Source organism: Uranotaenia lowii, chromosome 3 (genome assembly GCF_029784155.1).
Source record: "Uranotaenia lowii strain MFRU-FL chromosome 3, ASM2978415v1, whole genome shotgun sequence".
In the NCBI taxonomy this organism is placed as follows: Eukaryota; Metazoa; Arthropoda; class Insecta; order Diptera; family Culicidae; genus Uranotaenia; species Uranotaenia lowii.
The window spans coordinates 203843767-203869448 of record NC_073693.1 but is presented as its reverse complement, the minus strand read 5'-3'; the positions used below and the strand labels follow the sequence as shown (position 1 = coordinate 203869448).

Here is a 25682-nt window from a genome sequence, read left to right as displayed (position 1 = left end):
AAAGTGTGCAAAATTTGGTTGATTTTTACCCAATGGTAAAAAAGTTATGGCCTGTTGAATGTGTCGCAATAATTTCGTGTTTGCCCTTTAGGGTTAAAGCATATATGCTCGTTTTAACAATGATTTTGAGTTTTACAGCATTATGATTTTGGATTCACAATATTATAAAGGGCTTTCAACTATTTTAAACTAAATCAATAAACTTTTCTAACAGTTTTAAACAATTTTAAACCAACAATAAAAAATTCCAATAGGTTTCCAAAAATTTATGTTTCAAATAAAATTTCAAACAATTTTTACATTTTTTAAAATTACATTTAAAACAACTACGATCTAAGTATCTTAAAAACATTCTCATCATGATTGGTATCAAAATTAAAAAGTATTCCATATTTTTAGTGTTTTGTTAAAGTTTTCGTTGTTTTATCATGTTCTCTCCTTGTTATTGGAAAAAGTGGAGAACTTTCATAGAATCTATTCACATAAAAATGTGAATATCATGAACTATTAGGAGAGTAACTTTAAATATAAATAAATTCGACGGAATAGCTTATGCCGAATACTTAGTCCATCAGTGTGCATATGTAACTACTAGGTTATTCAATCAATAATTATCAATGTTTTAAGTTTATTTACTTTTAGTCGTACTGTACCTCAGCGACTTCCTCCTTACCATGCCCGATATGGAATTGAAATTGGGGTTACTGGGAATAAGGTCGACTTTTTTTTCTAATTTTGGGCTTTCAAGTTTTTAATGTTTCATACAAGTAAAGCATGGATCACCATGAATCTGGACGCACTGTTTATTATACCATTGCGCTCCTAGTTGTTGGATCTGGAATGTTTTGACAGTACTTTGTTCGGAAATGTTTTCTCTATCAGTGCTGAAAATTTCATTACGATTCGTTTTGTTCCAAAAAAGTTACACGTGATGGAAGCCGCGAGACGAAAATAAATTTTGGACACTCACGTTAAAAACCGACGTGGTTGGGTTAAAAAAATCGCGAAATCGTTAAAAATGCTTAAATCAACCGTGTGCAGCGTTCTCAAACGTTTCCGTGAGATACTATCGATCGGCAGGTTCATACCAAGCGTTATAGTGGACCTAAGAATCAGAAACTGCATTTGAAGGTGTTGAGAACGATCAAAGCAAACACAGGGTAGTCGGACTACGACATCGCCAAGAAATTCAACGTCGACCGGTGCGCCGTCGGAAGGATTAGTCTCCGCGAAGGAATACGATCCTATCGGGCCAGTAAGTAACCAAACTGGACATTGAAGCAAAATTTAGTAGCCAAAGGACGTGCCCGGAAGTTATACAACAAGATTCAAACGAAGTACGACGGATGCATCCTCATGGATGACGAAACGTACGCGAAGATGGATTTTGGGCAGCTTCCTGGCCAAAAATTTTATAAAGCCACTGCAGTGGTGCACTGCACTGGTCGGGGTGATGTCCCCGCCAAGTTCAAATTCGTTTTTGCCGATAAGTTGGCAAGAAAGTGTTTGATCTGGCAAGGTATTTGCAGCTGCGGACGAAAAACCCCGATTTTTGTGAAAAACAGGACCATGGACTCCGAAATGTACAAGGAGGAGTGCCTTAAAAAATGTTTTTTTTTTTTCGTACAATAGATCTCACAAAAGACCAGTAAAGTTTTCGCCAGATTTGGCATGCTGCCACTACAGCTAGGAGGTACTACAGTGGTATTCGGCCAACGGGTGGATTTTGTTGAAAAGGACATCAACCCACTCAACTGCTCTCAATTCCGCCCTATCGAAAAATTTTGGGCAATTGTCAAGCAGAAGATGAAGAAGAATGGTAGGACGACTCGGGAAGCAACAGAGATGAAAAGATTGTGGAACAAAATGGCCGCTGAGGTCAGTGAATAGGGTGTCCAAACTTTGATGAGTGGTTCTAGACGAAAAGTTCGAAATTTTATCAAGAAAACATCGAAATATTTTTTTTCTTATTTTTCCTTTGAAGTGCAATAAAAACCCTACATTTTGATTATAAAACTTTTTTTTTTCGTTTCATAGCTCCGAGATAGACCCGTTTTAACGCGTCCAGATTTGTAGTTTTTTTTTTCGATTATAGTCGTTTTACCATCATTATGGCATTCGCGACTTTATCAACGTTGCAGTTTGCGGATCGTTATTGAAAAACTATCCGGTACAACTGCGTCCGATGTTTACTCTTGGGCTTGAACTCGCGGACATCGGCTCAGGAGGCAACAGACTTGCCAACTGAGCTATATCACAAGCCCTGTCCAGATTTGTAGTGATCCATGCTTTATCTATATATATAAAAAGCAATTTCTGTATGTTTGTTTGTTTGTTTGTTTGTTTGTTTGTCCTCTATAGACTCAGCCGTCTTAAGAGCTAGAGGTCTGAAATTTGGCATGGATTTGCATTTGGACCAGGAAGGATGAAAAATGTTTTCAGATTTTCGGATGACCCCTTCTGAAGGGGGTCGTCCATAGAAGACAAATATTGTTTTCGCGATATTGACGTTACTTTTCGTCGGATCCTGTTGAAAATTTGTACGTGAGAGTTTTGAAAGACGAGCAATCGATATCAGGTGCCAAATTTTTTGTAAGGGGTCATCCAGATGGGTCGTCCATATTAACTGTTCGCTGTTTTTGCAATATTGACGTTATTATACATTGTATTCAGATGAAAGTTGGTACTCGATAGTTATGAGTGACGTGCAATCGATTTGATGAATAAAATTTAGTGTAAGGGGCCGGCAAAAAAGGGTCATCCATATTAACTTTTCGATATCTTAGTGATATTGACGTTTTTATACATTGGATTGGGATGAAAATTTGCACAAAGGAATTATTAGAGACAAACAATTGATTTCACTTATCCAAATTAAAAACAGGGGTCGGCCAAAGGGGTCGTCCATATCAACTATTCACTGTTAATGCGATATTGTCGTTATTATACATCGGATTCAGATGAAAATTGGTACACGAGAGTTTTGAGGAACGAGCAACCGAGTTAAGGTATTGAATTCAGTGTAAGGGGCCGGCAAAGGGGGTCGTCCATATTAACCTTTCAATATTTTTGCAATATCATCATTATTATAAATCGGATTGGGATGGAAATTTGCACACGGTAGTTTTCAGGGACGGGCAATCGATTTCAGATGTCAAATGTTTTGCCAGGTGTCGACGAAAGGGGTCGTCCATATAATTTTTTTTTTCTCTGTCGTTAACAATATTGACGTTATTATGCAATGGATTGCTCTGAAAATTTGCACACGGGAGTTTTGAGTGAAGGGCAATCGATTTCAGATATCAAAGATTGTATAAAAGGCCACCGAAAGGGGTTTAACTTTTTGGCAATAATTGCGATGTTATGCAACGATCGAATCGAAATTTATACACGGGTTTTTTTTTGCACGGTTAATTGATTCCGGATTTCAAATTTATTAGCAGACAACAATGAATTTTGAAGTGCATCTGGAATATGCTTGACTTTTATACAAATTGTTCATGACATATTCCAAGTTGAAAGCGAAACGGAGTTCGTATGGGATCAGCTAGTATATTATAATATTATAATATTATAATTTCTTATTACAATAAGTGTTAATTAGAGTGGCCTGAATTTGAATGAAACTTTACACCACAGTTAAGCTCTCTAACCACTCAATTGAAATCTGCCCGCGTTCGTTTGCAACATAAGTGATTGTGTAATTCGAAGGCGCCCGAACCGGAAACAACATTCGGAGAGTTAAATGTTTTCAACTGCGAAAATTCGACTGCATTCGCAAGAGAGCAGAAGCACTAGAAACAGCCGACGACGCCATCAATTCCCGGAAACTTTGTTTCGAGTGTACGATCCAGTTCCAATAAAGCAGTAACAATTTGTCTGGCAAACTATTTCAGTATAGAAACTTTTCCTTCGGTTTTCGAAATCCTTCCTTTACCTATGTATCGGGAAGAAATTTCAAAAGAAGCACCCAACAAAAAATGGCACACCAACTGACGGTTCCATCGTATAAATTTGTCACTCCCTTTGGCACAAAACGGTTCCATGTGTGAGCTTGCATAGTTTCGGGTATTTTTTTTTCTGTTCAACGTAGATCGTTGGAAAGTTTTTATACTCGGGAAAATTCCTGGACAATCCGCTTTTCGCCAGTAACTATCTCATCGATGGTCCTGCCTTTGGTTAACCGAAGTGGTCAGATAAGTTGTGGGCTTAGATTACTTGTTTATTATTTGTTCGATCCATTGAATGGTTACCGCAAGCTTTTAGTGAACGAAAGTGGTTGAGAAGCGTTTCACAATCTGGCTCAAAAGTTTCGGACTTCCAATGAGATTTTTTTTATTGAAATACATATTTATTTATATTCAAAAGCAAACTCATAATTGGGAAATTCTGTTCCTTAGTAGTCACAGTGTGTTGATTGAAACTATTTCTATTGCTTTCATTCAAAATTATTTCCATGTACAAAATCGATAATAATTTAAATCAAAATTTTTAGCAATTAAGTAAATTGAGAAGTTAAGTAAAAAAATCATCAGTTTGGCAACCGTCACAAAACAGCCTCAAACACTTTCCACAGCAATATTTTCAATATTTAACTAGCTCATGTAGCACATTGTACATCTTTCTTCATCTTTTGATTCTTTTTTTATTTTTGACATTTTCTTCTTCTCTACTGAAGTTTTGAAGAAAGTTAGCAGCCGTGTAGCTAACTTTCTTCAAAACTTCAGTAGAGATGATGATCTCTAAGGCCAATTAGCGTAAGAAATTGTTCAGTTGATTAGTTTTAATCAATGGCACTCTCTGGAGCCACCATTTGAAAATTGTGTTAATACTCTATGCATTAAGTTTTTTTTGGTGACTTCAAATATTTCCAATGTCAAATTTATTTAGCTTCTTGGATTGAACTTTCGTTATTCAAAGCTTATTTAGAGAGCTTTGACCTAATCGGCAGTCATATTATATAAAGGAATTTTTAAGTTTGATTGACTTGTAAATTTCTATACCTTCAAAATAAACGAGGTCTATGACATGTCTGCTACAATTATGACCACCACTATAATACATTCACTATGAAAAAATATCTGTAAAAATTACATAGTTGGATTCTTTTGGCCGGGAGTGTCGATAAAGTAATGTGGTTCGCCTCTTTTGTTCTTATATCAAGAAACTTTGGGCGTAGCCGCAATCTGAACGGTTATCAAAACTTTCCGATAGCAGAGCATCTGGTGTGACACAGTTTAATTTAATGCCCCCTATAATCGCTCGAATACCTTCAAAATTGATGTGTGTATAGGGGTACAGCCTAGATACACAGGATTAAATTTGTTCGAAGTATTACATCACTTCTAGTGCTTCTTGTTATAGGTACATTTTCGTTATGGGAATATGTTGTTGGTAACGTGAAAAAATCGTGTAAGTTATTTAAAATCAGAATTGAAATTAAATTGTGACTCAAATACAAATTTTCAAAACAGATTCAGAACTTAAATAGAAAATCAAAATCAAAACTAAGATTCAAAATTCTAAATAAGAATTCAGACTTCACTTGTTACATTCAGTTTAAAAATTCAATGAAAGAACTGTTCGAAAGGAGAATATAATGAAGTATCGGTATTTCGAGATTTTAAAAACGTTTTAAACATTCATTTTCAAAGATTAAACAGGCTTAGAGCGTCATCATTCAGATAAATCATCAAGATATTCAAAACATTTAAATTCATAATAAGGGATTGTGTTTTCAACAAATATACATCAACAAAGTTTAATTTGTTTGATTTTGTCATTTTTCCACTGTCAAGACTATGTATTAAAATAAAAAATGTTTGTTTTTTATGTATCTCTATTATAAAGGGTGATACGGTCAAAATTTGGTCAAAATCAACTTGACTGTATTTCTTTCAATTTTGCATTTAAAAACCCTGAACACCCCACATTTTGAAGGTGTGTGTGTAGAATGTTGCTCCTATTTTGATTTTGGAATTCACTCTTCAGTTGTCAAAATGCCGTCCAAGGAAGAAGAGCAGCGTATCAAAATTTTGCTAGCGCATCGCGAAAAACCGTGCTACTCGCACGCAAAGCTGGCAAAATCGCTAAAAGTTGCCAAATTAACAGTTACAAATGTAATTAAAGTGTTTGGGGAACGTTTGTCGACAGCCAGGAAGTCTGGATCGGGGGGAAATCGAAAACCGGAAGCCGCTGAGACGACAAAGAGAGTTGCCGGTAGTTTCAAGCGTAACCCTAACCTCTCTCTCCGAGATGTTGCAAATAAGCTGGGTGTATCGTCTACAACCGTGCATCGAGCCAAAAAACGAGCCGGACTATCGACTTACAAGAAGGTAGTGACTCCAAATCGCGATGATAAACACAATACGACGGCCAAAGCGCGATCCCGGAGGCTGTATACGACGATGCTGACGAAGTTTGACTGCGTGGTAATGGACGACGAAACCTACGTCAAAGCCGACTACAAGAAGCTTCCGGGACAGGAGTTTTATACGGCAAAAGGAAGGTCAAACTGGCAAGCCATCTGTACCTGTGGCTTGAAAAGCAGCATTTTCATAGCTTCCGGGACTGTCAACCGAGAAATTTACGTGAAAGAGTGTTTGAATAAATGAAACTAATGAGTTTACCCGACAAAACTCAGTAACACGAGACTCTTTGACCTGGGTCTCAGAGTCGGCGCGCTACTGAGCAAACTGGAGGGGCTACGCGGGAAAAGGGCGGACCAACCTTTCACTTTACCAGGAAGTGCCTTGGTAAAGTTTAGTCTGTTTAGTAAAAAACTTGATTTGTTCTCAGGGATTTTAATTGTTACAATTAATTGGGTGTGGGTGTGTAGTGTGTACGTTCTCTTTGGGCTTTTCTGAGTACATACCATCGATGGTTTTCTCGGTGATGTTTTCCGATGATGACGATCTTCACCAGGCCACCAGGATTGGCCAAGATGAAGGCAGAGCTCGTCTGGTGAGCGGACCTCGGCTGGACGCAGCAGCACAAAATGGCGGGGTAAGTCCTGGGTTTCTTGGCTTAACAGCTCGGAAAATGGCGATTCCGAGCTGCGTGGAGTATAGATTACAGGCCCATCCTTCGTTGGCGATATCGGTTGACTCCGGACGGTACCGGTAGTTGCCAGCCCGAGAAGGGTAAGGTCTCCTTTATATTTAGAGTCAATCTATGACCCGAGACGTCCTCCTTGATGGTTATGGGGCGCACGCCAGAGGACAAAACGCTGATCTTTTACGGTTAGACGTACAGTTGCGTTCAAAAAGGAATGAAATCGCTTGAAGCTGCGCACCTACTTCCAACTTCGACCAGATGCCATTTCTCTCTCGGTTGATATTTTTTTATAAAAATTTCACACAATCTAGTTCAACTATTCAACTAACACTCTACGAAATTTGAAGTCTTTACAATAACGAGAAACAAAGATTTCCGTAAAAAAAAGGAAATTTGGAGTTGCTTCACTAAACTTGCTGTATCTTCGACAATTTTCATTGAAAAATCTTGAAATTTAATTCAAAGATGTAAAAATGTTTTATCTAATACCAGGCCAAGTTTCGTCAAAATCGATGAACGTGATCAAAAATGGTGCCGAGTAGAAAACCAGGTTCATTATCGCCCAGCAGACGATTTCATTCTTTTTTCCTAATCCATGTATTCTTGGTTTTTTCTTTCACAAAATCGAAATTTATTACGAAGAATGTAATAAATTGATAGAAATTTCATTCGTGCTTTGTTAAGAAATAGAAATTGTTCACAAGAGCGAATTGAATACTTGCTTTAATCACAGAGAACAGACATACAGGAACGAACAAAAATCGTCAAAATAGTGTGTAAAATTCCAAATGCTCCCATTCACTGTGATGATTTGTAGAAGAGATTATTCACAGTGTAACAACTGTCAAATTCCAGATGAATTCGGTAATTCTCGTTAACCGTGCATGTTTAGCTTGGCGCCAAATCCCAAAAGTTTCAACATTCATAGTATTGGTGATGTTCATGCTTATGCTACACAGACAAGATGAACCATCCTCATGACAATACTGATTGTTCACCTTGTGCTTATACTTTGCTGCATGGAGTTATCCATGATCATTCTCAAAGAGAAAGTCACCAGGTCAAGAGGTAAGTGCTAATTTGGTAAAACTTTTACAATTCTAATTATTTCGTTTTGTCTATAATTGCAGCTTTCGCCATGTTGGTGCAGCAGCAAGCAGCAGCAGTTACTCGCCTAAAGGCCTTAAAATTGCGTTAAGTGGCTGCATATATCTTCTGGCTGTTCTCGGCGAAAATGCCTCGCACTCCAATGCCGGCATCGAGAAAATCCTGAGCTCAGTCGGTATCATCGTTTCCGGTCGCGAGATGCTGTCTTTGATGCCAGCCGGTGACGGTGGTGCCTTAGCTGCTGGTGGTGGAGCTGCTCCGTCAAGCAGAAGGAAGAAAAGAAAAAATGTCGGGGCCCGAGAATGACGACATGGGTTTCGGTTTCTTTTAAGTATAGTTTTATTATGTATATTATGTACAAAATAAATAAATAAATATTAATTAATAAAATTGAAAATAAAACTAAAAAGAAAATTTTTTATTTGAAATTTACATTAATATTCCTTTTGAAACCGGACCATCCTATTGCATTACACATACATGCACACTTTTCAATGCAACGCACTCACACATAAGCACAGATGTTAACCGAGCTGTCATTCTGAAAAATCATTTCTAGTCATTAAAATTCATCAGGTTGGGCCATTTTCCACTAGAAAACAATGGGACGGCTAGTAGGCGGCTAGTAGGATTTCTACTAATCTTTCTAGTGGTCCTACTAATCTTTTACGTCAAAGGGCTATCACCAAAAAAATACGTTAGAAATTGACTACAAACAGTGCCATCTATTGCGCCGTTCAAAAGTTACAAATCAACTTTAAAGTGCCCAGTTTTCGAAAAGACGTAATCGTATATGAACTCACAAAAAATGAATTCAATGTCTCAGTAAAATGGACGGCTTTATTTTATCACTAAGTGAATTAAATCAGAGTTACTTTTAACTGGGAGGAATTTCACTTTCTTTATTTTTGTACTACTATGACAGTAAAGATAACTAACAGCTTTGGTATGAGATTCCTCACTTCTTGAACAATAATTTATGTTAGAAAATGCATCTCCTATGTCCAGTCAAATACAAGAACATTCTTAACGATCAGTCTCACCCAGCAGTACTGATTCTAGGCATCTCAAAGCGGGTTACTTCAAAGGACTGAAGCAACTGTCAAATCACATACAAACGGGCCGTACCGACTTTTTGGAACCAGAACGTCAGTTCTCCTTTGATTTCAATGGCATTTTGGTACCAACACGTCAGTGCGGTACTGAAATGTCAGTTCGGAAATTTCCTTCTCTTTCATCCCCTTGGGTTACTTTCACATATAACTTTTGCATCCAGCTGTTTTAAACTTTGTATTTCTAACAAATTTGATGGAAAAAGATAATAACTTTTATGATTATTTTTTTATGCAACATGATGAACGTATTACGAAACTTCAATAGCGATTTTCTTGAAGCATGCTAAGCAGCTCATACGACCTATAGAACACTGACTGAAACTTAGTCAGCTTTGTTTTGAAAGTTCTCTTTGGTGTGTTTGGAGACATCTGGTGGTCCAACCAAAAATCAAAAATTGGTTCAAAAAGGGTGTTGGGATTTTTACACAAGTTTCGTGGGCTAGCTTGTACTTCTGTTCTCTGTGCTTTAATTGTGTATCAAATTTGTTAATCGGAATAATTAGCAGGTCATTTCTGAATCTCTGGTCTTCTTCTTTTGAACTCTGTTGATATATTTTCTCTTCCGAAACAAAGCACGTATGAAGTTTTTATCAATTTACAACATTCTTTGTGATAAATTTTGATTTTGTTAAAAAAAAACCAAGAATACATGGATTAGGTACGATGTTTTCCATACAAATATCCGTTCAAAAAAGAATGAAATCGTCTGCTGGGCGATAATGAACCTGATTTTCTACTCGGCGCCATTTTTGATCACGTTCATTGATTTTGACGAAACTTGGCCTGGTATTAGATAAAACATTTTTACATCTTTGAATTAAATTTCAAGATTTTTCAATGAAAATTGTCGAAGATACAGCAAGTTTAGTGAAGCAACTCCAAATTTCCTTTTTTTTACGGAAATAGCTTTATCTTTGTTTCCCGTTAATGTAAAGACTTCAAATTTCGTAGAGTGTTAGTTGAATAGTTGAACTAGATTTTGTGAACTTTTCATGAAAAAATATCAACCGAGAGAGAAATGGCAGCTTGTCAAAGTTGGAAGTGGGTGCGCAGCTTCACGCGATTTCATTCTTTTTTGAACGCAACTGTAGGTGAATCCCTGAGGCCACCTAGGCCGGGCGTGTGCGGTCGAACGATCGTAACCGACAACAAGAAAAATTCCAAGTATTCGAAGTGTCCCTAACGGTGGGTACATTTCACACTCCACAAAGATGCACACGCTTGCCTGTTCAAACAACTAATGATCGATGGCGCACCACTGATCGATTGTTGGGCTTTTCTTTAAGAATTCAGCCCTATTAAAATTTTCTTGCTTTTCAACAGCTTTTCCCCGCTCATGCGTCTTGCTCCTTCCAAGCGTAGTTGCTCCCACGTGAGCAGCCATGATGCTTGGTACGCGTGTTCGCAGAGTGCACCCAGTAGCCCAGGTGTGTTCAATACTGGTGTTTTAATTATGGGGAAGTGAATTGTCGATTATCAATGTGCCGATTCAAAAATAAATTTAAATTTTGTAACCTACTGGTTACATAAACGTCTGCTGCCTTTCCTGAAGAAACACGGTTGTTCCGTACTGTTTCGGCCGGATTTGGCATCTTGCCATTACGGAAAAAAGGCCATGGAGTGGTACGCCGCCAACAACGTGCAGGTGGTTCCCAAGGACAAGAACCCTCCCAACACGCCAGAGTTCCACCCAATTGAGAAAAACTGGGCTATCGTCAAGCGAAACCTAAAGAAGACCAAAAAAACTGCTAAGGACGAGCAGCAGTTCAAGGCAAACTGGCTTTCTGTGGCGAAGAAGGTGGACAAGGTGTTGCGAAGATACGCAAATGCAAATCGGGCCTTTCTGATCCGGGTTTCGATGTCTTTCTTGGTACCATCATCAGGCGTTATCTTGCTACCAAGATACTGGAAGCACTCCACTTTCTCAACTTGTTGCCCAGCTACCATGAAACTGGAAGGATTTCCTGTGTTGATCTTCATCGACTTTGTCTTTCCGACATTGACTTTGAGATCTGCTGCCATGGAGCTTTCGGTGAGGTCATCGAGTTTGCTCTGCATATCCGGTTGTGTTTGGGCGAGCAAAACAATATCGTCAGCCAGGTCAAGGTCGTTCAGTTGCTCCATTGTTGAAGGATTCCACGGCAATCCTCGATTTTTTCGAAATCAACGAACACCAGCAGAAGAGAGTCCTGGAATTCGTTGATCTGTTCGAGTATGATTCGTAGCGTTGTGATGTGGTCCACACATGATCGTTCGGATCGGAATCCAGCTTGTTGCCGTCGGAGTGTAGCGTCGATTTTCTCCTGGATCCTGTTCAGGATCACTTTGCAGAGTACGTTGACGCTTGTACAGATCAACGTTATGCCTCGCCAGTTACCGCACTCTGTCAGGTCTCCTTTCTTCGGGACCTTTACGAGGATACCCTGCATCCAGTCGGCCGGGAATGTTGCAGTATCTCAGATGTCAGCGAAAAGACGGTGCAACATTTGTGCTGACAAGGCAGGGTCGGCTTTCAGCAAGGATGCAGTCGATCCCAGGTGCTTTGCTGGGTTTCATGTTTTTGATTGTCGCTTCTATTTCAGCCAGCGAGGGCGCTTCCGAGTTGACGCCATTTATGCGACTTACTGTTGGCGCTTCGAGCTGCGGGTTTTGTTGGCCATCGCTATTCGTGACTCGGAAGAGTTGTTCGAAATGCTCAGAACATTGTTTGAGCTGATCTGTTCGATCGATCAAAAACTGGCCTGCTCGGTCTTTCAGCGGCATTCTTGTATTATTCCTTGCACCCAGTCTTCAAAGAGCAACCCATGTGCGATGTGTAGATAAGTTTATAAACACACTTGAACTCTACCATCATAGTACGTGTTGAACTTTCTCATTTGTAAACATATTTGAACTCAAGTGTAGTGTGCAAGATCGAGTTTATGTTCAAAATGGGTACGCACTCGCATGTTTAGAATGCAATCACAGCAGTCAAGCATTAGTATAAAATATCCTGTCCACAGTATTTGTTTGGAATTTGACTATTTACAATGAACTTCCAATGCACTGCGACGTTCGAAGTTTTTGTGAGTGATGATATCAAGTAGATTGACCGGGCCTCTACATCTGATTAAGATTGCAGATTACGATCGTGCTAAGAAGATTGTTGCGGAGGCGGTCGGGGAGGATTCAAGGAAGGATATAAGGCGATCACCGAGCAGTATCAGCAAGTTGCACCACTAAGGCAGCGAGAAATGTCATAAAGTGATCAGATATCTCCATTGGCGGCGGCTCTTTCTCCCTCTTCGGCTAGGGAGTTTGTCCAGGCTCTCCTGTCTCGTCTACAAGCTCGTTTAACTGCCTTTTCCAGCCCCGCATATCGTAAGCGGGCCGCTGTTTTGGCTGATCCGGTACATGCCTGCTCAATTCCGACTTTCGCCTTTCTCCAATCATCGACCATCCTCCAAATTTCATCCGACATCCATTCACTTCTGCTTCCACAAAGTTTACCGAGAGTACCATGGCTCGTCGTGATAAAGGCATTCTTGATTCCACACCACTGTTCTTCGACTGTTCCGTCTGTCGGCAGCTCCGAGGCTCGGGATTCTAGCTGTTCAACGTATTCCCTTTTCACCTCTGGATTCTCCAACCGGCGGACGTCGTATCGACACCCGACTTTCTCCTCGCGCCGTTGGACACGCGCAACTCTCAGTCGTATCTCGCCAAGGACAAGTTGATCGTCAGATGCAATGTCTGCGCTTCGTTTGTTGCGGACATCATGAAGGCTCCTTCTCCATTTTCGGCTGATGCAGATGTGGTCAATTTGATTTTCTGTTCGGCCATCTCGGGATACCCAAGTGACCTTATGTGCTGGTCGATGGGGGAAGAGCGATCCACCGATCACCATGTTGTTGTTGCCACAAAATTCTACAAACAGCTCTCTGTTTTCGCTCATCTGTCCTAGGCCATGGCGCCCCATGATGCGTTCAAGGTCCTGATTGTCGAAGCCAATCTTTGCGTTAAAGTCGCCCAAATGGATTTGAATCTCACCCTTCGGAATTCTCTCTACCACGCTGTTCAGTTGACTATAAAACTGCTCTTTCTCCTGCAAATCGGCAACGTCAGTTAGCGCATAACACTGGACCATTGTAAGGTTTCTAACCCGTGTTCTAAACCTGGCTACGATTATTCTTTCGTTTATCGGTTCCCATCTTATGAGGGCTGCACGAGCCTGCGGGCTTAATAGGAAGCCAACTCCTCGTTCCCGAGTAGCATGTTCTCCTCGTATCCAAGAGTAAAGCAGGACTTGCCCGGATTGTGTCTTGTGTCCTCCAGTATTAGGCCAACGGATTTCGCTCAGTCCCAGAATTTTTAGCTTGAGGCGGCTAGCCTCTCTAGCAAGTTGTGCCAGTTTGCCTTGTTGGGCGAGGGTTAAAACGTTCCAAGTTCCAATTCGTGTCCGTGTTTTCATGCTAAAAGTCGTCGCCAACGTGCCAGGTAGGTCATTTCTTTCAGATTCCGTAACAATTCTAGTTTAGTTGCTAAATGAGAAAATAATTATAAAAATTTTGTTGTGTCAACCTTTGCTGATATAAAGAAGGGAAAATAGATGTAACGTAATTGAAAAATTTCTTGAAATTTTCTGATAGCTCATTCATAAAATGGCATTTTTATCGAAAGATTCCTTAATGAGCTCGAAAGTCGATATTTTTTAAACTCGCTAGTAATACTAAATACAAAAATCATATTTTTCTCAACGTTTTCTTTCATAGGAAGTTTTATAGTTTTAAACTATTCTCTTATTTTGAAATTTTTTAAAATATCTCTAAATTAAATAGTTCAATGATATAAAACTGGAAACGGGGAAGTGCGCAGCATCTCCCATAACTTTTTTAAAATGAACGTTTTTACACTAGATATTACAGTTATTGGTCGATTTTTGAACATTTGTTGAATTCCTCAAGCAAAAACACAAAACCAAGCTCCTCTTAATTTTTCAGTGAAAAGAAATTTGGGTTTTAGAGGGTATATGTTGCCCTTGAGTTAAAAATATATGCAGCTTGAATAAAATCTGATTTGCGACAGCCATGTTTCAGTGCGATGCATTTTGACTAATTGGGACTCTCTGGAGCCACCGTTTGAAGTATAGACTTTGATTTACAACCTTTTTATTTACTCACTGTTGCTTTAAATCGTTGAGATGCTCGAGATAAATTGCAACGTTCGCAAAATTTCAGCTCAATCGGATTAAATTTTAGAGATTCTCAAATTCCCCAAAAGGTCATTAAAAAATAGGAGTATTAAAAACACAGATAATTTTATATAAGTATTTATTTTTCAACAGTGGTTTTAAAAGAGATTGTTATCCTAGCTAGTTTCTGGGATAAGTTCAAATGCAATCATAGGTGTTGTTTGTTTATAAATTATTTCTGCTATGTCTAATGAATGTTTGCTTAGGGAGAAATCCGCACAATCTCGAATTTGCTATCATCTCTTCGCTATCAAAGCTAATCAGTATTCAGTTGTTTTTATTTTGAAAGTTTTGGTCCAAGTATCATCAATTTTAATATTTTGTGAGAAGTTTGAAACATTGGTTTGCCTTTAGGAACGCTTTACATTTTTTCTTTCAAGAGTTAAAAGTTTACTTATTGAGCAACAAAGGAACATTGAAATATAATAAATGTGATTTTAACCTTAGGTACATGGCTTTACAATTGTGTTTCGTTCATATCAAATGTTAAGCTTTATCTTTTCTGTGCGTATACTATAATATGTAGATGTGAAGGTTGTTGCGTATTTTAGGAAAATCGAATTTGAGGGGCCCGAAAAGAAACAAATTACGGTAAACTATTGTGATGCATTACTGCATAGCCTTCGATTGCATTGTTCGTGTAATTTTTCGGAAGACAATGGAAATGAGGACCCGAAACAATGAGTATGTTTTTATCGTTGGTCAAATAATACTGTTTTTAAAATTACGTTAAGTCTACTCTAGCGATTTTCGGCAAATTTAGCGTCAATGAGACATACTTATAGGTAGATTTCAATCACATTTTAGGCTGCACGTTTAGGCCTCTTGCGGTAGATTCTAACTAACTTCCACCACCAGGGACAGTTTTAAACTTCCAATCCAGCATCGGATCGTTTCCCAGATTTTACAAGTGACTTTTCGGCGTCCAGCTTCGGCGTTTCCGTTCGTGTGTGCCAGACCAAAACGTCGGTGCACTTGTTGGCAAGAGGTTGCATTTCATGTACGATCGTTAGATGGCGAAGGATTTCGCTCTCCTGGTAGCCTCGTTCAACCTCGTAGCTGAACTGTGCCTGCGGATTATCGAGCAGCAGATCTGAGCTGATTGCAAATCCGGCCATATCGAGAGGAAATGGTCGTTCCGGACGCCAGGCACTGTTGAATCCTAGCACTATTCCATCCCGATTGAGGACCGGTTTTTCAACCATCAGGCCACCGACCAATCCAACGGGCCAAACTCCAACCTAAGATTAAAAGGGATTTTAAAAACGGTTATTATAAAATTGTCTTTAAAAACAAATTCTTGCCTTGTTCCTCTCGATTTTGGCCATTTCCGCAAACAGATCAGAACTGTAAGTGTTATCGTCGTCCATGAAGTAGACCACAGAATGCCGTTCCCGTCCACCGTTGTCGGCCATGTGCTGCCGAACCCACTCGAGGGCTTTGTTTCGTTGCTCCACCCCTCGTGGCTTCAACCAGTTCGGATCCTTGCCCTGGAGTTTGAAATCTTTGGGTGTTTTTGCTGCCAACTGAACGCTGCGATCCTGAAGGCCACTTCGCTCCAGCAGGTTAGTAACGAGCTTGGAAATGTGTTCGGCGTCCTCGACCAGCACCCAGAACACGTTCGGCGACAGGCGAATCACTTGAGATAACCTGTAAGATGGAATGATACAAAAAAGTTCCACACATTCTAATTCTATTGCTCACGAGTTTTTTTTTAGAGCAACAAAATTTCGAACTGGTTAATATGATTATTCAAATAACAGAGAACTGTTTTTAATCACATTTCTTTTTAAATAGGAGTTTTATTGATTAATGAGTTTGTCAAATAGCTGAAAATGTGGACATGATTTTAATTTAGAAATGTGTATTTTTCTACTTTATACTTCAAGTATTCTAAAATCGTACTTTTTTTGTAATATTTCTATACTTATACTTGAAGATAATTCTCTTTTTACGACATGAAATCCGATAGAATGTATGGTCTTGAAGTTTTTGATTTGAAGGGTATTTATGGTGATTTCTTTCAATTTCTTAACTATCAAGACATCGCGTAGGGGAAAGGTTTCCTAAATGGGCCTATCGGGTTAAATGACCCTACGGCTGTTTGATGAAATGGCTGACTAGACAGCTAATCTGACCAATGCCTTTTGAGGGTGATACGCTTAGAACATAAGGCACGGAAAAATTTTATGAATTTACAAACTCAAAAAAATTTAAAAAATCATACAAGGTTTTGATACATTTTGATGTAATATTTCGACTTTTATAAATTATACGTAAAGAAGCTTAAAACAAAAACTAGGATGGTTTTTGTTTCTTACTCAAATAAACTTTAGAAATTAAACATATTTCAGCTTTTGTGGAGGTTTAATAATGATTAAATAGTGGAATAATAGAGTGTTTTTGTATGCCCCCATCATGTTTGCAAAATGCCTCCATCCTAAAATAACAGGTTAAATAGAATAAATAAATGATTTTTATCATTGAACCTTCAAATCTAAGCTCTGAATAACATCTTAAGAGAGAATTGAAGATCTAAAAACAGATTTGATAAAGTTTTTCTCATGGATGAACTGCCCCCATAGTATGGGAACCCGAACTTTTGTTTTATTCCATAAAATTATAATAAACATAGATTTTTATAAAAGTTCATCTTTGTCGCACGAAAATTATTGCTTTCTAGCACTTTCAATGAAATTATACGAAAATATGGCCCAAAAAACAGAAATTTTGTTCAAAACATTATTAGGCGCATTTAGCCCGCACGGTTTGTGGTTCGGCATTTTAGACAACACTTATAATAAAATCGTTTTCTTGGAAACAGAAGAAAATTTTAACATAAAAATTTCTCCAATTTATAGTAAACAGATGCCTGCACACGTGTATATAGTTTTTGTACACATATTCGATCTGATATTTGATAAAATCAGTGTTCTGCTTAATAGGCGCATATAGCCCGCTCCTCCCCTATTCTGATTTCAAACAAAATTTGAACATAATATGTTGAGGCAAAGAACTTGCAGCACTAAATTTTGCAGATCGAATTTTATTCGCTTCAAATCTAGAAAGTAACAAACAAATTAGTTTTCTTGGATTTGTTAAAGTTGACTGTCACTTACAATTTAGTGCAGAATTATTTCGCTTCGCGGTATTAGTGGTTATCGATCGAGGAACACGGTGTTTGCCCTAGCTAGATAATTTCATGAATCAATTATAAAACCACGTGTGATCATAAGAACATTGGTTACCTGTTTGTTAGATGAACGATAAATATTGCCAAAATGTTCGCACTACCTTTCTAGCTATAGTCGCAACTATTCGTCCTAACTGTAGGTAATTGAAAGTAGTTATTAATTATCTGATTTAACAATTTATGCTTATTCAACAAACCGAATGGAACTGAGCTTGACAACTGTAACTCTTATAATAAACGTGGCAGGTTTTTATAAATATAATGACTCGTTAGCGGAAGTGACGTATATCTTATTTCTGTCATTGTTCTTATGATTCTGATGATGACGTTTCTCATTAATCATCGATAGGCGCGGCTACAGGGTTGCCTGCTGCGTTAACATCCTCCCCCGGGTGTATCTCGGTGGACACGGAGACTACACTGTCGTTTGAAACATCCAATAGCGCCAGGTAGTGTACGGCACGACGAATAGGGCCATTAGCCGTATCTACGACCACCCTACGGACATTCCCATCAGGTGCAACTATCGTTTCTCGAACTTTACCACGGATCCATCCATTGCGGGTCTTGGAGTCGATTACCAATACCAGGTCTCCCACCTCAACCTGTCTCGTAGGTGCGAACCATTTGGTTTGTCGTCGGATAACTGGAAGGTATTCCTTGACCCAGCGGTCCCAGAATATGTTCAACTCGTGTTGGATAAGGTCCCAAGAGTCTCTTAGACTTCGACGTTCCTCGATAGGGACCGGTGGCTGCTTAACCCCGTTGGAGCTCCCCAACAAAAAGTGATTCGGGGTGAGAGCTTCGAACTCTTCAGAATCTAAGGGAAGGTATGTCAGAGGCCTTGAGTTAACTATTCCCTCGGCCTCCACAATCAAAGTAATGAGTCCTTCATCATTTAACTTGCCCTCGCTATACCCGTCATTCAAAGCTACTTTTACAGACCGTACAAGTCTTTCCCAAACGCCTCCCATATGGGGCGCTCCCGGTGGATTGAAATGCCATTTTGTGGAACAGTTGGTAAAGGTGTTTATCATTTTTAGACGTATTTGTTCTCGCAATATGTTCGATGCACCTACAAAATTCGTGCCGTTATCGGAATAGAACTCAGCCGGAGCCCCTCGTCGGCTAACGAATCTTCGAACGGCGAAGATACACGAAGCGGCAGATAGAGAGTAAACTACCTCTAGATGAATTGCCCGTGTGGTGAGGCATGTAAAGAGTGCGATCCACCTTTTCACTCTGGAGCGGCCAACTATAACAAGAAGCGGACCGAAATAATCCAGCCCAGTGAACGTGAACGGTCGTTGTCGGTCAGCTAGTCTGCATGGTGGCAATGGTGCTATTGGAGGAGGAGCAGGTTTAGCGTTGCGTAGTCTGCACATTTGGCATCCTCGGCTCACCCTTTTAGCTAGTGAGCGAAGTCCCGGGATTGTATAGAGTTGACGCACTTCGTTTACCACAGTTTCAAAATTTGCATGCTTGTAATGACGGTGGTACCAATCCACGACAAGGAATGTCACACGATGTTTGGTTGGTAATATTATCGGGAAGCGAGTTCCAAACGCTACTGATTTGGAATTTCGAATACGGCTGTTCTCTCTGAGCAATCCATCTTCAGCTAGAAACGGTGCATACTTTCGGATGGTACTGCCTGAGTTGAGAGTTTCTTTGCTATTTTGTTTCAAGGTGGTGAGTTCTTGAGGAAAGGTTTCTAGTTGAACTTGTTTTAATATCTGCTGGATTGCGGTCGCTAAATCTGATTGTTCCAAGGGGTCTGACAGTTTGTCTATATGCTTTGGGTAGTATTTCAAGAATCGTAAAACGTAGGCTATGGCACGGTAAAGTCGCTCCCAACGTGAAAATCTTTCGTACACAATAACGGGTTTATATTCTGCATGAAGGAAAACAGAGGCACGTAGTTCCTCTTCAGTTGTTAGAATTCGATCTATTGGAGCAGGCCAGTCTGGTTCTGGCAAACGGAGAAAGTCTGGCCCGATGAACCAGCATGAATTATTTGTGAAATAGGGTCCTTTACCCCATTTAGTGGCTTCATCGGCGGGGTTTGATTTAGAAGGCACCCATCGCCAGTTCGCCGGAGTGGTGTGCTCTAATATTTCTCCAACTCGATGTGCAACAAACGGGCGATAGTTTCGAGGGTCCGAGTGTATCCATGAGAGCGCAGTCCGTGAATCGGTCCAGAGAACGGTTCGAGAAATGAGAATGTCATGGTTGTTTTTAATAAAGCTCATCAGTTGTGCTCCTAGGAAACAGCTCTGGAGTTCCAATCTTGGAATGGACATGGGTTTTAAAGGGGCGACTTTTGATTTTCCCGACACAAGACTAAGGTCAACAGATCCGTCAGCTCTTACGATACGTATGTAGGCAACGCACGAGTACGCGACCTCAGATGCATCCACGAATATGTGAAGTTCGGTGTTGGTATAAGTGAGTTTCGTGGCTTCAGCGAAATAGCAGCGAGATATACGTACAGACTCGATGTGTTCGATCATTTTGATCCACTCGCTCCATCTTGTAAATAATAAATCTCCCACTTCCTCATCCCAGCTGATTCCTGAACGCCACAGATCCTGGATCAGTACTTTCCCATGAATGAGAAATGGGGCCAAGAGGCCTAACGGATCGAATAGCGACATAACGCATCGCAAGATCTGTCGCTTCGTCGGTCTGTTTCCGGATTGTAGTAGGTCTTTAACGTCATCACTCATGTGCGTAGAGAATCCTAACTCGTCAGTGCTTGGATTCCACAGCATTCCTAAGACTCGTTCTAGTTTTTCGTCGTTCTCGAATTTGAGTTCTTGCGTGGTTGAATTCGGCAATACTTGAATGTGATTTAGCACTCCGATGCTGTTTGACCTCCAGTTATGGAGAGTGAAGCCGGCATTTTCCTGTATTGTCCGGATGTCTGCAACAATCCTTCTAGCCTCATTTTCGTCGTCAAAACTTTCAAAATAGTCATCAACATAATATCGGCTGATTATAGACTTTGCTGCATCGGGATACTTCGTTGAATGTTGCTCTGCATTTAGGTTTTTAACAAATTGTGCCGACGCCGGTGAACAAGTCGACCCAAATGTTGCTACATCCATCAGGTAGATATCTGGCGTTTTTGACGGATCTGATCTCCACAGAAATCGTTGCGCATTTCGGTCTTCCGGTCGGATCTGAATTTGGTGAAACATTTGCTGAATATCTGAGCTTACGGCCACGCGAAAAAGACGGAATTGAAACAGGATGCCGGGGAGGGATGAAAGTAGGTCTGGTCCCTTAAGCAGATTTTTATTTAAAGACACTCCTGAAACCTCTGCGGCTGCATCCCAGATAATGCGTATCTTTTCCGGCTTTTTTGGGTTAATTACGGCCCCCAACGGAAGGTACCATACACGATTAGTGTCCGCCTGTTCTAGCTCATCATCTGTTGCCTTATGGATGTACTTTTTAGAAACGTATTCTGCAATCTGTCGGTGCAAATTATCCTTCAGCTTTTTATTGCGATTCATTTTGCGTTCGAGACATTCGAGCCTTCTTAGAGCCATGTTGTAGGCATTTGGAAGAGCGACCTCGTCGTGGGTCCATAAAAGACCGGTCTCAAAGCGATCACCTACCCGTTTTGTGGTTTGCTTAAGGATTGACATAGCGCGTTGCTCTTGCTGAGACAGAGGTTTGCTAACTGTAGAACTGATGTTGTCAATGTTGAAACTAAGTTTGACTAATTCGTGAAGTTTATAGTCTGTGGTACTTTCGCAGACGTGAAACTATGAGAGACGTTGGCTTCGTGTGAAGACGTCCCATAAACGCACCAGCCCAATCTAGTTTTCACCGCAGTAATGCTGGATTCCATTCCTTCTCTGACCTTTAGGGGGACAGCTAAACGCAGATTGTCGATTCCTATCAGCAGGCTTGGTTTGGCGTTGGTGTAGCTTCTAATTGGAATACCTCGTAGGTGCTCGTTCTGTGCGGCTGCATGTTCTGCGTTAAAGTTTTGCGTTGGAAGATTTAGACAGTTAACGGTTCTGGCATTTACTATAGTAAATCGCTTTTTTAGTCCCACATCGGAAATTTCAAGATTGACTATTCGAGATTTCTTTTCAGTTCGAATAGTATTGGCCGTCCAGCGGAGGCAAAGAGGGTGTAAGCTACCTTTGAGTCCTAATTGCTCTACAATATCGTTTTCAATTAGCGTCAAATCAGAGCCTTCATCTAAAAAGGCGTACGTTTCTACTGAGCCGCTTGGGCCGTGAAGAGTTACCGGGATAACTCGAAAGATTGTTGCAGAATTGAGAACTCGGTGTGTGTGTATCTCTGCCACTTGCCTTGTATTTTTCTGGTTATCGTTACTGGAATGTAGGAGAGGATGATGCCGATAATCACAGCCTTGGATGTTGCACCTTATTCCGCTTCTGCATGCGCGTCTTCCATGACTGCTCAAGCAGCAAAAACACACATTAAGTAAGCGGACCTGTGTCCACCTTTCTTCAACTGATAAACCTTTGAATTTGTAGCACTCCTTCAATTTGTGGCCGATCTTGTTGCAGAACATGCAAGTAACAGTTTTCAGCTTTTGTTGATCTTGTAAGTCTGAAGGATCGTAATCTTCAACTAGCTCAGTGTGTGAATTTACGAATCCCTTTGAATTAGGTTTCTCTCGATTTGCGCTTCTGGGATATGGTTTAAAGCTGACTACACTTGAGGCGTCTCGAGCAATTATTGCCATGTAATCCCCAAAAATTCGTAGATCAATGTCTTTAAATTGTCGGCGATACTCAGCCCACTTCATTTTTTGATCATCCGGCAGCTTTTCAATAAGTTCTTGGATAAGTTGAGGATTGTAGAGGTGGGCATGTTCATTGGCGGCTTCGATGTGATCACATAACTCCTGAACAGCCTCCCCGAACTCGATGAGACCTTCTAACTTGACGGATTTTTGGACCGGTATGGCGCGCACCTTTTGTAAGAGAGAGTTAATAAGAAAATCGGGTCGCCCGAACTTAGCGCGAAGCGCTTCAATAACTTGTGGAACAGCCGCAGGGATGACTAAACGGCTTCTCACTGTTTCCAGGGCGTATCCTTTCAGGCTTCGCTGTAACCTGAGCATATTCTCTCCATTAGTATATCCGCACACGGCAGTCGTGTATTCAAAATTTCCGATGAAGATAGGCCACTCTGCAGGATCGCCTGTGAAAGGTGGCAACTCACGTGCAAACGATTGGCGGGCCGCCAATTGTTGGGGCGTTAATTGCACTGCGTTCATAAAGTCACTCGACGTAGCATTTCCGTGCTGATTAAGTTGATTCGAACGAATTCTGACACGGGAAGTTGACTGGGGAAATTGTGAATGACATATGGGCTGATTGGTTGGTTGAGCATAGCGAGACCACGAGGGATCGGGTAAGGTCGTCGAGCAGTGAACAGCCTGTGGCTGCCGAGACTGATTACTCATCCTTGTATTACGCATAACATTTGGGTATGGTGGGCGCGCGGGTTCTTGACGCAGCTGCCCAGATTCATAGATATTATTGATTGTGGGGCGATTATTTTGGGCCAATTGTTTCATTGTTGGATAGGCTTGACAATTAAATGGGGGAACCGTACTTTCCACGCCGATTTGTGCAGCTGGAGCCGCTTTCCTCTTCGCGAATTCGTTCGCGTCCGTAGGTTGTTTGGCTACTGTATTTCCAACGTTGACCGTCTTGGGAGTAGCACCGGTTAGCTTTGCACAATGTTTTCCCGTAAGAATCATTCGCGTTGATTCGGCGTCGTGTTCCATCGAAGAAAGAGCAGCCAGCATTTCTTGGCATTGCTGCAGTTGTTGTTGAAACTCGACGAGCCGATTTTCAGTTATCGCCTTCCCTTGATACTGCTCGAGCCGGTGGTTAAGTTCCGTCAGTTCCTTGCTGGTAGCTATATGTAGTGGCTCGTTAGACAACGTTGTTGAAGAAGCAGGTTCTTTCCCGCTATTCCCTTCGTCGCTGTGGATACTTTCGACCCACTCTTTCGTACGTTTATCAGCAGCGATAATACTGGCACTCGCACTGGGTCTACTTTGGAAGCTCTGGAATTCCTCGGCGTTAATAAGTGCGTACTGTTCGTCGAGGAATTTTTGTCGTAATTCAATGTCAACACGCTGGCGTTCGAGCTCTTGTCGTTCCCTCAGGCGCTGAAGTGCAGAGCCAGAGCTTGACACTGATCGATGACTGTTAGTAGAGTCGATGCAGATCCGGCAAATCCAGTTTTGACTAGAAATCGACGCGTTAACTCCCACGCAGTGGAAGTGCCACCAGGTTAGGCAACGATCACATTGAACCATATCGTCAAATGTGTCATTGTGGTCACAAGCTTGGCAGTTTTGATTATTCGTTTCATCTATACGCTCCTCAGCAGCCGGGGCACTATTTCCCTGATCGAAGTTATTCATCGGGACCATCTCGTTTAAATTCTTTGAAGTTTGTTGAGGCAAAGAACTTGCAGCACTAAATTTTGCAGATCGAATTTTATTCGCTTCAAATCTAGAAAGTAACAAACAAATTAGTTTTCTTGGATTTGTTAAAGTTGACTGTCACTTACAATTTAGTGCAGAATTATTTCGCTTCGCGGTATTAGTGGTTATCGATCGAGGAACACGGTGTTTGCCCTAGCTAGATAATTTCATGAATCAATTATAAAACCACGTGTGATCATAAGAACATTGGTTACCTGTTTGTTAGATGAACGATAAATATTGCCAAAATGTTCGCACTACCTTTCTAGCTATAGTCGCAACTATTCGTCCTAACTGTAGGTAATTGAAAGTAGTTATTAATTATCTGATTTAACAATTTATGCTTATTCAACAAACCGAATGGAACTGAGCTTGACAACTGTAACTCTTATAATAAACGTGGCAGGTTTTTATAAATATAATGACTCGTTAGCGGAAGTGACGTATATCTTATTTCTGTCATTGTTCTTATGATTCTGATGATGACGTTTCTCATTAATCATCGATAGGCGCGGCTACAGGGTTGCCTGCTGCGTTAACATAATACGGAAGCTTATCTTGAATGATCTATGCTCTTTAATATTTTGTTTTGTGTTGCTTTTGACCACATATGAATTATGACTAATTAGCTACCTATTCATTAGGTTTAAAATTTGCTTTTCGATAAGCTTATCTGTAGTGGGAGGTAGAATGCAGAAAAAAAGCAACATTCTTCATAAGACAACCATATCAGTTTCTACGAATGAATAAAAATAAAATGAGAAGTTCATAATGGAAGAAAATGTTAAATCATTTCATGTGTTATTTAAAGAAAATTTCTTAATAATTTTTAAAATCTCCTTCAGTAGGAACCAATACATACCTGGTCAGTTCTGCCTTTTGCACGGGTCGCGCATACGTAGGCGTAATGGCGTAGATAGTGGGTCCTTTCGGGCTCAGATGGAACGCATCCCGAACGCCCCCCAGTTCCGACGGATCATTGAATCCGTTTCCGATTTCCTCCTCACATCCTCGGTTGAAGCTCAGGCTGTAGATGAGAAGAAATCCGACGATCACGAGAACTGCATAGAAGTGTTTGGTCTTGATGCGTATTTCCTGGTTCATGATTGAACTGGCTCTGTAGCCGTCCGAAAGTCAGATTCCAAAAAAAAACACAGGGCCTCCAAGTTGGAAATTTAATGAGGGTTTGAATTAAACTATTCGCAGACTGCTGCTGACTAAATCACACACAGTATATTTGTGGACGGGGAAGCTGCACTGGGATCAGGCGAGTGTTTTACACGCGATTAATTTTACATTTTCTTACGGGCACGTTGCTTCACACAACTTATGATCTCTCGGAGATGATCGCTGATGTGAACAAATTTCGGCAAAACTGCACACGAACGCAGATTTTCGATCTTGTTTATTTATTTTTCTCCACGCGCGTCTTACCTTTTCCCAGACACCAACCAAAATAGAAGTGTGTGCAAGAAAATGTCA

At 40.4% G+C, this 25682-nt stretch overlaps 3 protein-coding genes across 5 annotated transcripts; all 3 read right to left on the bottom strand.

Annotated features, from left to right (window-relative positions):
• Positions 1 to 14570: 14570 nt before the first annotated feature.
• Positions 14571 to 25626, bottom strand: LOC129754141 (galactosylgalactosylxylosylprotein 3-beta-glucuronosyltransferase I). Its single transcript, XM_055750022.1, has 3 exons — positions 25063 to 25626; positions 15813 to 16158; positions 14571 to 15749 (listed from the first exon to the last, which is right to left on the bottom strand). The coding sequence occupies exons 1-3, from the start codon at positions 25302 to 25304 to the stop codon at positions 15375 to 15377; spliced, it is 963 nt and encodes a 320-aa protein (XP_055605997.1). The 5' UTR covers positions 25305 to 25626; the 3' UTR covers positions 14571 to 15374.
• Positions 17675 to 21357, bottom strand: LOC129754138 (uncharacterized). The gene is made up of 3 exons (XM_055750018.1): positions 17899 to 21357; positions 17757 to 17835; positions 17675 to 17698 (listed from the first exon to the last, which is right to left on the bottom strand). Exon 1 carries the CDS (start codon positions 21355 to 21357, stop codon positions 18037 to 18039), a length of 3321 nt encoding a protein of 1106 aa, XP_055605993.1. The 3' UTR covers positions 17675 to 17698; positions 17757 to 17835; positions 17899 to 18036.
• Positions 21432 to 24991, bottom strand: LOC129754139 (uncharacterized). Of its 3 annotated transcripts, none has more exons than XM_055750020.1 (3): positions 24416 to 24991; positions 24287 to 24357; positions 21432 to 24228 (listed from the first exon to the last, which is right to left on the bottom strand). In XM_055750020.1, the coding sequence occupies exon 3, from the start codon at positions 24144 to 24146 to the stop codon at positions 21432 to 21434; it is 2715 nt and encodes a 904-aa protein (XP_055605995.1). In that variant the 5' UTR covers positions 24147 to 24228; positions 24287 to 24357; positions 24416 to 24991. The 3 variants fall into 3 exon arrangements, with proteins under 3 accessions (XP_055605995.1, XP_055605996.1, XP_055605994.1); XM_055750021.1 differs by having other exon boundaries at positions 21432 to 24357; positions 24416 to 24494; positions 24558 to 24991; XM_055750019.1 differs by having other exon boundaries at positions 24287 to 24991.
• Positions 25627 to 25682: the final 56 nt, after the last annotated feature.